Source organism: Strongylocentrotus purpuratus, unplaced genomic scaffold (genome assembly GCF_000002235.5).
Source record: "Strongylocentrotus purpuratus isolate Spur 01 unplaced genomic scaffold, Spur_5.0 spur5_scaffold_20, whole genome shotgun sequence".
Lineage (NCBI taxonomy): Eukaryota > Metazoa > Echinodermata > Echinoidea > Camarodonta > Strongylocentrotidae > Strongylocentrotus > Strongylocentrotus purpuratus.
Window position 1 is genome coordinate 3,303,677 of NW_022145606.1, and position 12,665 is coordinate 3,316,341.

Consider the following 12,665-nt stretch of genomic DNA (forward strand, 5'->3'; position numbering starts at 1 on the left):
CGTACTAACCATCGTAAAAAAAGAAAAATTAAACACAATGCTGTAAACCTTGAACCAGATTTGAAACTTTGTTCAATTTGTGCACCGATCCATGGTATTGCAGAGCTGGATAATACCCGATATTTCACAATACGCACTGCACCTATCTTGTCAATTGCATATAATCAAAGTGAAACCCGTTATACTACATCGTTAGCTGAACGTAGAGAAGTCGTCATCACAACGGGATAATCTTGATAAATACTCGTAAGTACGGATCTTACATGAATTATGATACTTGTGATTAATATGAGACACGATTAAGAAGTTAGATAAGTAATGGCTGTCTTTGTTTTAAGTATATAGTTGTGACGACTACATTGACGCGGCATAGTTTGACAGCAAAGATCAGCGTGTCTTTTTTTTGCCTGGCATTTATTTAATTTTATTTAACCGTTTCTATATAGGTTGTAATGTCAATGAACTGACGAATAATCGGAATAGCAGAAGAAATATTTTAAACAAATCAGTTATAAATGGCAATTATCGAAATAATGATCTTTTCTCTAATTATTGCCGTTGATGAACTCAATGTTCAAGGGTTAATATTTATGTATTTAAAGCAAATCTTGTAGAAATGAAGTACATATATGGGCCAAGCTTTGTATTGATAACAGATTTGCTTTTTCTTCGGTATGTTATTCTGTAAGTTAGTTCATGCTTTCTTCAATATTTGCCTTTTTAGAAGTGTTAATATTTTAAATGAGAGGAAGAAAGGTGTATGGCATAACCGACATACCGAGAGACTGGGTATGTGACAGAGACAGAAAGAGACTTTGAGAGAAAGAGTGAGAGAGAAATGGATTGAGAGAGGAGAGAGGGGAATGGGGAACAGAGTGAAAGAGAGAGAGAGAAAAATAAAGAGGGGAGCGTTAGTACTTATATATTTGCTATAACCCCTCTATAAGGTAGAGATATAACATAGGAAGTGGATCTAGATAACTTAAAGTGACTCGGTATTAAACATTTGTGAAGGTTAATGAAAAAAAATTGTATAATTTGTGTACGAAATGTTACTTATTATATTCCTCGTACTGTACTCACCCTCTAACAGGCAAAAAATCCTGAGAAAATCCTCAAACCACAAAGATATTTATGGTTTTCTATGAAGGTGTCACTATGCGCCACCTTTTAACAGTGATTAACAGTAAATTCTCCCTAACCTTTTGAATTTTCCCAACCGTTTTTCCTTGAAAATAAGTCATAAAACAGGCTATACAAAAGTCTGTCGACACTTAAATGTCTGGAATGGTATATACAGCCAATTCTTTGCTTTGTGACGATTGACATTCACCTCAAATGTAATTAAATTTTAATAGTATAGTAGGGAGCATTAAGGAATTGATCAGATCAGTTTTTCACATTTGATATCGTCAATAATGATCCGTTTTCACTAAAACGTACAGATTATCTTTAATTGTACATCTATCATTGAAGTCACTACCCTAGCACCATTTTCTCTTATCTGAACAATGTTATTATGTCCCTTTAAGCGACAGTGATGGAGCAGGCGGAAAGAGATGGAAAGAGAGAGAAATGAAAAAGAGCTAAAAGATGTTGAGAAAGGGGAAGTTGGAAATTATCTTTTTACCTATGAAATAGAGTATTGATAGAGTACAATGAGAATTTTAATAAGGAACGGCCGTTCCCTTGGTATAAGGTGAGGTTGATCAACACTTTAAACATTAAATACAGATATTTGTTAGAATACTAATACGACAGAACGTATTAAAAAATACCAGCCATTAAATTTATTTGTGTGAATTTAATTGATTTATTGTTTTGGGGTATCCAACCCGCCCTGCCCAAGCTTAAGCTTTCCTTCTTTTTTCCCAATATCTCTCTACCTGACTATAACACGCACACGCAATCACATTTTTGTTTCAATTTAATAATTTTGTTTTATTCCTCCAAAAGTGTATTACAAACATACAATTGAATAAAATAAATAAACTTTTTCAATATTGACTGCTTATACATAAACTTAATTAAACTTATATGCAGTACATATAACTGAGCAAGCATTGAAAGTAAACTTTAATATAGTACATAAACACGATTTATGAGTCAATTGTACATATTATACACTTATAATAGCAACAACAAATATTATACATACAATTTTTTTAAAAAATGGAGGTTACACACACATACTCACACACCCTCACACACACACACTCTCTTTGTTTCTCTCCCTCCCCCTCTTCAAACATAAAGTCAACTTTAGGCATTAGCTAGCAGTGTCTATTAAGTACACACAGGGTTTGTTAAGAATACACGCATTCCTTTTATTTATCAAAAAGTTTGTTTTGGTATAATGTACACATATATTAAAGAGCGCATAGATCTAGTCACAACAATCTTCACATTGGCAAATTGCCCATAATTTTCTGTCAACAGTTTGAGAGGCACATACACAAATGTTATTATGTAGTAGTCATTATAGCATATCAGATTCGTATTTGTCTTCCGTTCTATTTGTGCATCCATAGCGAATAAACCAAATTATGGACTGAACTGATTTTTAAATCGAGTAGATGAAAAAGATATAATCCCTTCTGGACTTCTTCATGACGCATGACATAATTTCACACTCTGTTAATATGGTTTAATACTTTGGAAAGCTATAAAGGTATAACGTAATGAGATGTTACGGGATATGTGGTATTATATCTCACATACTAAGAATCTTGCAATCTGATTGGTCTAAACGTAGTCACGTGATCAATGATAGATTTACCATCACTTCATGGCCGTGAGCTAAGGGTGTGCAAACGTACAATCACACTGTGATAGTACTTTTGTACAGTACTTTTGTCACGATTGAAGTATTTATTTGCTGCTGCCCCACTTGCCCATTGAATGTAATGTCTAAATGGAATGTCTAAATATGTGGTAGGCATACGTCCCTTTAATGTGGATGTGGGAAACCCGTTCATATGTGACATTCCATTGCGTGCCTAACTGAAAGCGAAAATGGCAAATTCTAGTCTGAATAGATTATCCGATTGAGTAGATCATTATATCATTACGCATGACATGAATCCACACTCTATATTGTAATACTCGGGTAAGATATAAAGGTATTATTATTATTTATTCGGCAAAACAAAATGTATACAGAGGATTACATAGAAGAACAAATCATACAAAACAAAGGATGAAAATCTTTTAGGAAACAAACATTATCGTGATTCCCATGAGCATTTACAAGTTGCCTGGAATTGGGCAGGCAAACTAAATCACCGAAACCGTGAAGGTCCCCAATTGCGACTTGCAGTACTCACGGGAGATCACTACATAAATACATTGTAACAACTAACAAGAGTATAGCAGCACTCAATATGGCAATGATAAAAGAGCAAACTCAATTTTTTTTAATTAATGAATAAATTACAAATTATTTCATATGTTATTTATAGAAAATTATAAAGAGCCAAGCAATCAAAGCAATAACAAACAAATCAAACATGTCTTCGTATTGGACAATTATAAAGTGGAACAAATAAGAATGATGGACTCCGTCTTGGTAGCAAAATACAGGCTAGGGGTGTCCAGTTATTTGACATAAATATTTTACGGTTGAGTTATACAGAATTAAAATATTCAAATGTGCTTTGTGTATATATTAGATAATTTTAAGGGGAACACAAACAAAAACGGAACTAAGTACGGTGAGTAAAAATCGTAGCTCACTCATTCAGTCGAGAGAATATATCCAATAAATGCATTATTTTACACATTTGGTGAATACACCACCTTTCTCTTACTGAAAGTGTACACACATGATATTTAAAACGAGTATTTGATCCGATTATTTTCTCGATGAATCTTTTTACTCATTAAAGTACATGTAAGTTAAAATTGGATGAGTATTCTCCAACTTTAGTGACCGAATGAGTAAAAATATTCACTAGTGTGTACAGTGGCTTTTTGCTTCCTAATATGCCACATACTCTGTATTCGTTGGATGAGTAAAACACCCAACAACCTCAGTCTCTTCGAAGCTGTACTCGTCTTAGGAGCTATCTTACTCTTTGCATGCGCGTAAATATTTCGCTGATGAATATTCGTACGCGTTCATGATCGTACGTACGTACCCGATCGTCAAGTTTTTAGCGGCCGACGAGCCACAGAATAAGTGTAAGTAGGTTTGATTTTTCTTAATTTTGAATCAGTTAGTAGTTATATTACTGAAGATGATCGCTTGAATTTTATTAAGATAGTTTCTAAAACAAGTTAAGGCTACCGATTAGATATAGAATCTAGATATAGTGCTGACATTTTGAAGCTCTTCTTGTGCACGACCGAAGTGTATGGAGTGCAAGGTGAAGTCCTGCAATCGCGAGGCCCATAAGCAAGGCTATACGGGGCTCTCTCTCTCATCTTAACTACTTAGTAAGATCCCCAGCTCGCATAGAACATCCTGTACATGTATGTGCAGATGTGTCATTTGTTGTGTGTATATAATGGAGAGCACCTATTTACTCACAACATTTGGTTAAAAAACTCACCAATTTTACTCATTTGCCATATAATCACATGTGATGAGCCTAATAAACTGACTGACTGATTAATTGAAGCATTACTCTCTAATTAGTTGAAATGGAACGATTTACTCACAACATTAGGTAAAAAAAACTCACTAATTTAAAATAGTCATTTGCTATGTCATTATAATATCAAATTAACAAAACTCGTTCATGTGCGTTATCAATCCCAATTTAATGAGTTAATGCATACAGTACGAAGGCTCGTGACAAGTCCAAATACTTCAAGTATGATCTTGAAGGTCGACAAATAATCTCTGCTCCATTCGCGGATGAGTTTTGTGATGTTACAAAGGACGCAACAAAGGCTTATTAACCAAATATTATGAGAAATGTTTAGAAACGTAAGAATGAAAAAAGGATGAGAAGATGGATAAAGACATATAGGAGACAGAGTTAGGTGATAGAAATGAAGTTAAATATAGAGAAGAAAACAAAAGGATGAATCGATGAAAGGAATGAGTGGAAAAGTATGGAGTGGAAAATGGATGAATGAGGAAAGGATGAAGAAGTAGCTCGTTCGTTCGTTCGTGCAAAGAATATCAGGGAGTACATCATCTAGATAGGAAGATCCTTATTGAGCCAACAGATCGTCTCATCATCGAGCTCACGAAGTCCGGAAGCGCCGTGGGGGGATTTGTAGATCGGACAATCATCAATGACATGATCCATAGTTTGGATCTCTCCACAGGCGCAGTTTGGTGATGATTCAGCTCCAATTTTATGTAGGAAATATTGTGTGCGGCCAACTCCAGTTCTGACACGGTTTAGGTTGACCCAGGCTTTTCTTGGGAGGTCGCTGCCACTTGGTTTTGCACAGGGCTTTGGGATGAACTCCTTCAGGTTGGTAGTGGACGAATTCCACTGGTCTGACCAGCGTTTTGTTATCCAAGTGGCTAAGGTGGAGGGGGGGGGGGTTCTCAGGCCGCAGCTCAGCAGCCTGTGTTGCAAAGTGTCTTCTAGGGAGACGCTGTCCTTCAAAGGCAGAGGGGGCAGGAACAAGGCATTTATCTCTGTCATGCTTTTGGGCAAGCTTAGCATACTGCGCATCTCGTCTGAGCTGAGCTGGTGGTATGCCAGATAATATTGGCAGGTTGCTGACTGGTGTTGCAGTGAGTGTTCCGCTGATTAGAAGTAGCTATTTTTGGATAAAAAATGCTTCGATAAATAAGAAAATAGGACAGATAGCAAGAAGATTTATAGAGAACAGAAATATGTGACGGTGGGAGAGTAACGGGAAGCCCCCATCACACACTTAAACACACAGAACACAAATAAACACATACACACACTATCTCTCTCACACACACACACACACACACGCACATACATACACTCTCTCTCTCTCTCTCTCTCTCTTTCTCTTCCTCCATTCTTTTCCTCTCATCTCTTCCTTCTCCCCCTCTTTCTCTCCTTCTCTTTCTCTCTCTCTCTCTCTCTTTAAACACTAAATTAACTATGCATACAGGCATCAGACAGTGTCTATTAAACATAAATATATATATATTTATTCAAACAATGATTTGTTAGTATAATGTAAGTAAAACAGATATTAAAGATACTACAAAGTTTTGGGAAATATTGACAATTTGGCTGGATAGTGATTCTTAACAATGTTGGTATATTTGGATGCCCCTGTGGATGTGTACTAAGCAATTTTAGTCCCTAAAACACTTCTGCTTTCGAGAAAAATTGAATATAAACATTTACCGGTGCTCCCGGTAGATTTTGTTAAATTTCAAATAGCGTCTACGGCAGTACAATGGTAGCTGCGACCATGGAAATCTCAGATTAGGGAGTTCTGATATATAAATTCCAAACGGAAATAGCTAACCGGTCGATTTAAGTCAAGAAACATTGTTTTATATAGCTTAATTAATATCTTGACCATACCGATACCGCTGAATATGGGTTATCCAGCCGTTTATTTTATCTTGTAAATTCATTATTCTATTTGCTATTGTTTTACTGATTGCATGATGTCTCTTTATACCGAAATAAAACAAACAAATAAAGGCTATACAACATGAAAAGTTTATTATTTATAGTTTTATAACTTAAGACTCGATTTCAACCGCGACAACGATCACTGGGTATTGTAGGATCGCATATGCTTCCAATATGTTTGTTTGAACCAAATTCATGACCATATACCAAAACTTTGTCTAACCTTTAAGAGTGCAGATATATAATATACATCGCACTAATATTCACAAATCGCCTACACTTGTCTTTCTTTCTATATGTGTGCACTCATATTGTCTAAATATGTGAGAGCAGTCGCGTACGCAGGATTTTGGGGGAAGGGAGTTCTACAGAATTTGAGGTTGGCTGCAAAAGGGACATAGTACCTTTAATTGTTTTTTTGTTTTGTTTTGTTATTAAAACGAAATGAGGGGGGGGGGGTTCCCTCCAAAACACACACACCAACAAATTGAGGGGGGGTCGACCCGTACGCGCCTGTGTGAGAGGCATACATCCCTTGAACGTGAAGGTTTGGAATCCCTAAATTTGACATTCCATTGCACGCCTACGCTGAAAGCAAACAATGGAAACGAATGGACTGAATAGATCGGCATATTGGATAGATGAAAAGAATATCAACACTTTTGACCTCCATATCAAAATGCATGACCTCATTTGACACTCTGTCAGGATGTTGTAATACCTGGGTAAGTTCTGAAGGTAGACGTATAGTGGTTAGGGAATGTTTGTGGGATTGGGTAGTAAGAAAGACATGGTGTATCGGCAAGTGGTTAGGTTTGATACCCTGTGCGGGAATGTACTATGACAGATAAGAAATGTAAAGTCTTTATAAGGATTCGCGTTGATAAGGCAAACTATAACTCGTTTTCGAATTCGCAAGTTACTTCAAATTTTGAAAAAATATGAAAATTCGCTTTGATTCCCTATCTGTTAAACTCATGACGCTGGCCGCCCAGTCCCTATTCCCTTTATCTCAACATATCTTGTCTTTATTCTATTCTTTTATTACCGCCCCTCCCCCCCCCCAACAAAAAAAAGACAGACACAACAATGCTCATTACATACCAATTATATTATATTGTAGTAATGTGAGATTTGTTGCCTTCTGTGGCTGGACCTGGGTTTGGTACAGGCTATAGTTCAGTGTGCACTCAGGCCTCTCTTGCAATGGCTTGAGTGCACGCTGGACAGTGAACTGGGCTTGGGTTCGGTTGCAGGAGGTGACAGCTTTCACATTAGGGACTTTTAGATTTGCACATCGACAGCTTTGACTGCAACGTGTGACTTCATTTTAAGGCATTGCGCATGCGTCACGTCGTCTCAGTCGGCGACCGAGAATGCGTCAACCTTGATTTTCCTAAATCTAGTACAGTACTAGTATATGCCGCGTGCGCATAGAATATACAGTTCCTCTGGTAGACAAAGGAACATCCCTGTCACATGCATATTCACCTGTTCTACTCATTTTTACATAATAGCAGTGAAGGGATGTTCTACCACAGCAATAGGCCATTTTCGTGATGTAACCACATTTAATGCATAAGTCTTTGTGAAGTGCCTCAATACAAATGCAACTGCATATATTAAGTGTTGCTAGGTAAGTCAAGCCATCATGTTGTCCAACCTGGCAACAATTAATGTATGCAGTTTGGATTCTGTCTATTGAAATACTATTAATCTTATTAGGTGAATGAAATAATCTGTATTGAGGCACTTCATAAAGACTTATGCATTACATTTGGTTACATTACGAAAATGGCCTATTGTTGAGGGTAGAATGAGGAACTGTATATTTTGTCCTCTTTCGTTGTCCGTCATGTTCCTAGTGTTACTTACTGCATGCATGTATATCGTCAAGTGCAATCTAAAAGATTTCTAATTGTAGTCAGCATGGGCAGTTGAGTGCGTTGACACGCATGAACAGTCGGCGTTCGTCATGTTCTCGTCCACTCAATCTAAAAGTCCCTATTACTGGAGAAGACATTACTGCAGAGAAGTCACAAGTGGTGCACGTGCATAGTGGGCAATTGAGTTACATGTGAGTTAATCATTCGATTATCCTTATAAATGTTACATTTATTTTTTGTTATGTATGTACATGTACCCTACTTATATGTTTGTTGAACAATTAGTGATGTTCCTATGGATATTGGCAGAATTTGAGTGTGTGATGGGGTTTTGCAATGCGATCCTTTTTTATAGTATTTGAGTGGCGTATGTACATGTCCACAAAGTGAAATCCTAAACTCTCACTTGTTAATTTTATTGGTGGTACGATGTTTTACGATTTTATACAGATTAATGGTCTATTATAACTGAATTGTATGTATTCATACCTTTGAATTTTGCTGTATGTTAATTGTAATATATTACGTTTTATCCCTCATAGGACCACAAAGACTGTATTGTACAAGGGCGTACGTTGAAGTCAAGCTTTTTTTTATATAGTGTGGGCGGTGAGTCTTATTGTTTTTCAATTTGTATTAAAAAAGATATTGTTTGCATTATGTATTGAATGAATCTGTTGTTACTTTTTACACTTCAATTGTAATTTAGGTTTTGCTTAAGTGATGTAAGGCATTATATTGTGAAATGAAAAGTTAACTGTCCTTCAGCCGTTATATTAGACATGATATATTATTTAATTTAACCTGTTCATTGAAGTCATGAAAATAATAGTGATGATTATTTAGTTGATACAATGTTTGAAGCTGGTCTATAATGAACTTATTTACTGAACACCTTCTTTGTTGCTGATACAGATCATGAAGTATATAATTATGTAATTGGTTATTTGAATATTATGATGTTTTTAATTTACATTTGTTTTTACACTTGTGTTTCTACAGGTGCTGTTTTGTTGCCTTCAAAATAAAATAACCAAACATCAACTGCAAAGCGTCTGAGAGTGAATCATTTGGCCTTTCTTTCAATATAATTATTAAAAGTATGATTTCGTCAATTCTCTTTTACTTTACTTGTTTATATTACTTTTCGTTTTGCGGACCTCAAATTAAAAAGATGAATAATTATTGTTTGTGTCACCTGAAATGATGATGGACTGGTTCATTCTTGGTGAGGTGTTCATGTTGTTTTCCCCTTTCCTTACACTCGAGGACGATCTTGACTCCTTGTAGTTTAATTATGGCAGAATTTTTTTGTTTTCCTTGCGTAACTCGTAAGCCACCTCAGCAAGGTGGCCACGCCGGGCTTTCAAGGTGGGAGGGAGGTTCACACCACAGTCATCCGGGGAGTAGGAAGCGGGTTACCTACGGCTGCTTCTGGGGTTCCCTAGGTCGCTTCTGGTTCTCAAAAGTGGATAGGATGAAATCCCGGTCAGTCATCCGAACAAACTTTGCAATGATCGGAGCAAATTACGTCAGTGAAGTCTAGAAAGTAAATGGGTTTCCTTGCATAATTTGAATACTAGGACACTGCTAACGTTTACATTTCACAGATTGCACATACGCGACATGTTCATAATTCCTGCAAAGTTTTACAGAATTTGATGTTGGCTACAAATGGGACAAAGTACCTTTAAGGCAACGAAACATAAATAATTTCCTACTACACTTTTTTGTGAGATCGGATACAGAGGGAGACAGATTAAGAGAAGAAGATGGAGGCAGAGCGAGGGAGGGAGAGGGTGAAAGAGCAAGAGAAAGGAGAGAGAGAGATATATATTATATAGCAGTATAGAGAAGGAGAGAGAGGGAGACGAGGTATAGTTTAATATAACTAAAAAAACGAGCCGAACAGGAAAATAAAAGATGAATCAGAATAGAGGGAGAACGTAAGCCAGAGGCGGAAAAGGGAGAGGATGGGAGAGTTGAGAAAGAGAGAAGCAGAGACAAGGGAAGACAGAGCAAGAGTAGAAGAGGGAGGCAGAGCAAGAGAGAGAGAGAGAGAGACAGAGACAGAGAAATTGAGAGGTTGAAATAGAAGAGAGAGAGAGAGAGAGAGAGATAAATAGACGGAGCTAGAGAAGGAGAGGGGGCAGAACAAGAGGGGGAAGTGAAACAGAGCAAGAGAGATGATAGTTTCAAAGATTTCGAAATGTATTGAAACCAATATTAATATCCAGTGGTGTGTTCGAAAGAAAGTGTAAACAATAATGGGTTATGTAATTTTGTGGAAAAAGAATGTAAACCTTTTTTGAAGACTGGGAGGTGTGTGTATATTATGTTAGTCTTGAGACGAGACTAGAAGTTCTGAAGATGGATCGTGACATTTTTGTTGTAATAAAAACACCTGTAAATATTTTGTAAAAGGCTTTAAAACATGATTTATTGGTTTTATATACGTATCTACTGGGATACACGCACCTAAACCTTTCTTCCTTTTCTTACAGACCTTTATTATATTACGAAGCGTTTTGCAATGGTACTTTCGCGTTCAACCCTGATTTGTTTTCAGTCTATTTTAATAATAATAATAATAATAATAGTGGCCTATTATATAGCGCACATGTCCGTCACGTTGTGAAGCTTCTGGCGCTACCCCGATTATTACCCTAGCTTTAGCAATGCAGCCACTACGGCGCTCTAGCATTTCAATGAATTAATTCCTGCCAGGTACCCATTTACATCACCTTTTTATTCAATGTATTCAATTTCTAAACTCAAATATACATGTATTTATACAGGATACACAATATCAGTATTGTAAGTATCTTCCATCTTGGGTCTGGTATTAAAAACAAAAGATATGAAAATCAGAAAAGTTAAACATTAATTTATTATAGTGAACACTTTAACAAGGGGAAAAATGTAAATCAGAGTAATACAAAATATGATTAATCTAATATTATAATTATTTCAAAGGTGGCACGAATACAATCAGGGAAGCATGGATCAGGAGGTATACTCGTGGGGTCTTGTGATCGTGGTGGCACGATTCTTCTCGTTCTGTCTGGACCTCGGAATCACCAAATCATTCGGCGTAATGATCCCCGAGATGGTAGAGCAGTTCCAAGTCTCAAATGCTACAATAGGATTTGTGACGACATTTACACCCGCAACCACATACCTTGCATGTAAGATTTCTTTTGTACCATTGTTTAGAAAAAGAAAAAAAATTAGAAGTTTATTGCTTCATATCAGAGTACATACAAATCAGCTTGTGAAGAACATTTACATCAATATAACGAAAACATAGTAATGAGTGGTACATTATGAAATATAGCGTACCTAAAACAGTGGAGATAACATTGATAACACCTTTTCTTTTCTTCTTACTCTTTTCGTTCCCTTTTAGCTCTCCTCTTTCATTTTCCCTTCCTTCTCTCCTTTTTGGGGGCGGGGATTGGGGCGGCAAGGGCCTCCCCCCCCCCCCCGAACTACAATTTGTAGGCGGGAAAATTGCAACTGACACCCCCTCTTTTCTTTTTTTCTTCCTCTTTTTTTTTTACTCATCTTTATCTCCTCTTTTCCTGTTTTCTCTCCCTTTCTACCTTATCTCTTATTTTTGGGTTTTTTTTTTTTGGGGGGGGGGACAGCTGGGAGGCAAGACCCTTTAGGCCCTACCCCCGATATCCTTCTTTTCCCCCTTTTTCTTTTCTTCTTTCTCTTCTTAATTTCCTTTTCTCTCCTCTTTCCTTTTCCCTTCTTTTCCTCTCTTTTTCTCTTTCTCTCTCTCTCATTTTTTTTTTGCGGGGGGGGGGGGGGGAGGAGGCCCGCTTGGCACCCCTAGATCCGCGCCTGCGTCCCAGGACTATTTAGAGGAAAATGTTAGAGCTCTGTAGGATCTAGGATCATAGTGGAGAGAGGAAGGAAGAAAAAATGGCGTTAAAACTGATAAAAATCGACAAAATGGCGCTTGGACGGTTATGCATGATTGATTTCGAAAATCGAAGAATGTGGTGACCTTCATTAGATGCTAGAGACTATGCCTACGAAATTTGAAAGGAAACGGACATGAGAAAAGGGCATAACTAGTTCAAAACGAATGCGATTTCCTGACGAAAACACTAAAGAGAAAAAGAATATTAATGGAGCAGAATGTGAACGAAAACAAGGCAATGACGATATTCTTCATTGCAATTATTTTGTTTCCAATATTTTTGCCCCGACAGGGATTTTATTGATTTCC

The 12,665-nt window shown here is 36.9% G+C and overlaps 1 protein-coding gene and 1 long non-coding RNA gene across 2 annotated transcripts in view; both read left to right on the forward strand.

Annotated features, from left to right (window-relative positions):
• Window positions 1-216: 216 nt before the first annotated feature.
• The window catches only part of LOC100892130 (monocarboxylate transporter 12), a 39,606-nt gene continuing 27,157 nt past the window's right edge, over window positions 217-12,665 (forward strand). Inside the window, exons 1-2 of the mRNA XM_003729041.3 lie at window positions 217-246; window positions 11,399-11,610. Coding sequence (XP_003729089.1) covers window positions 11,424-11,610 — 187 coding nt within the window. The 5' untranslated portion in view covers window positions 217-246; window positions 11,399-11,423. The remainder of the gene's footprint in view (window positions 247-11,398; window positions 11,611-12,665) is intronic.
• On the forward strand, window positions 8,542-9,489 carry LOC115927167. Its single transcript, XR_004065466.1, has 3 exons — window positions 8,542-8,613; window positions 8,965-9,031; window positions 9,425-9,489. It is a non-coding gene; the product is annotated as an uncharacterized LOC115927167 (long non-coding RNA).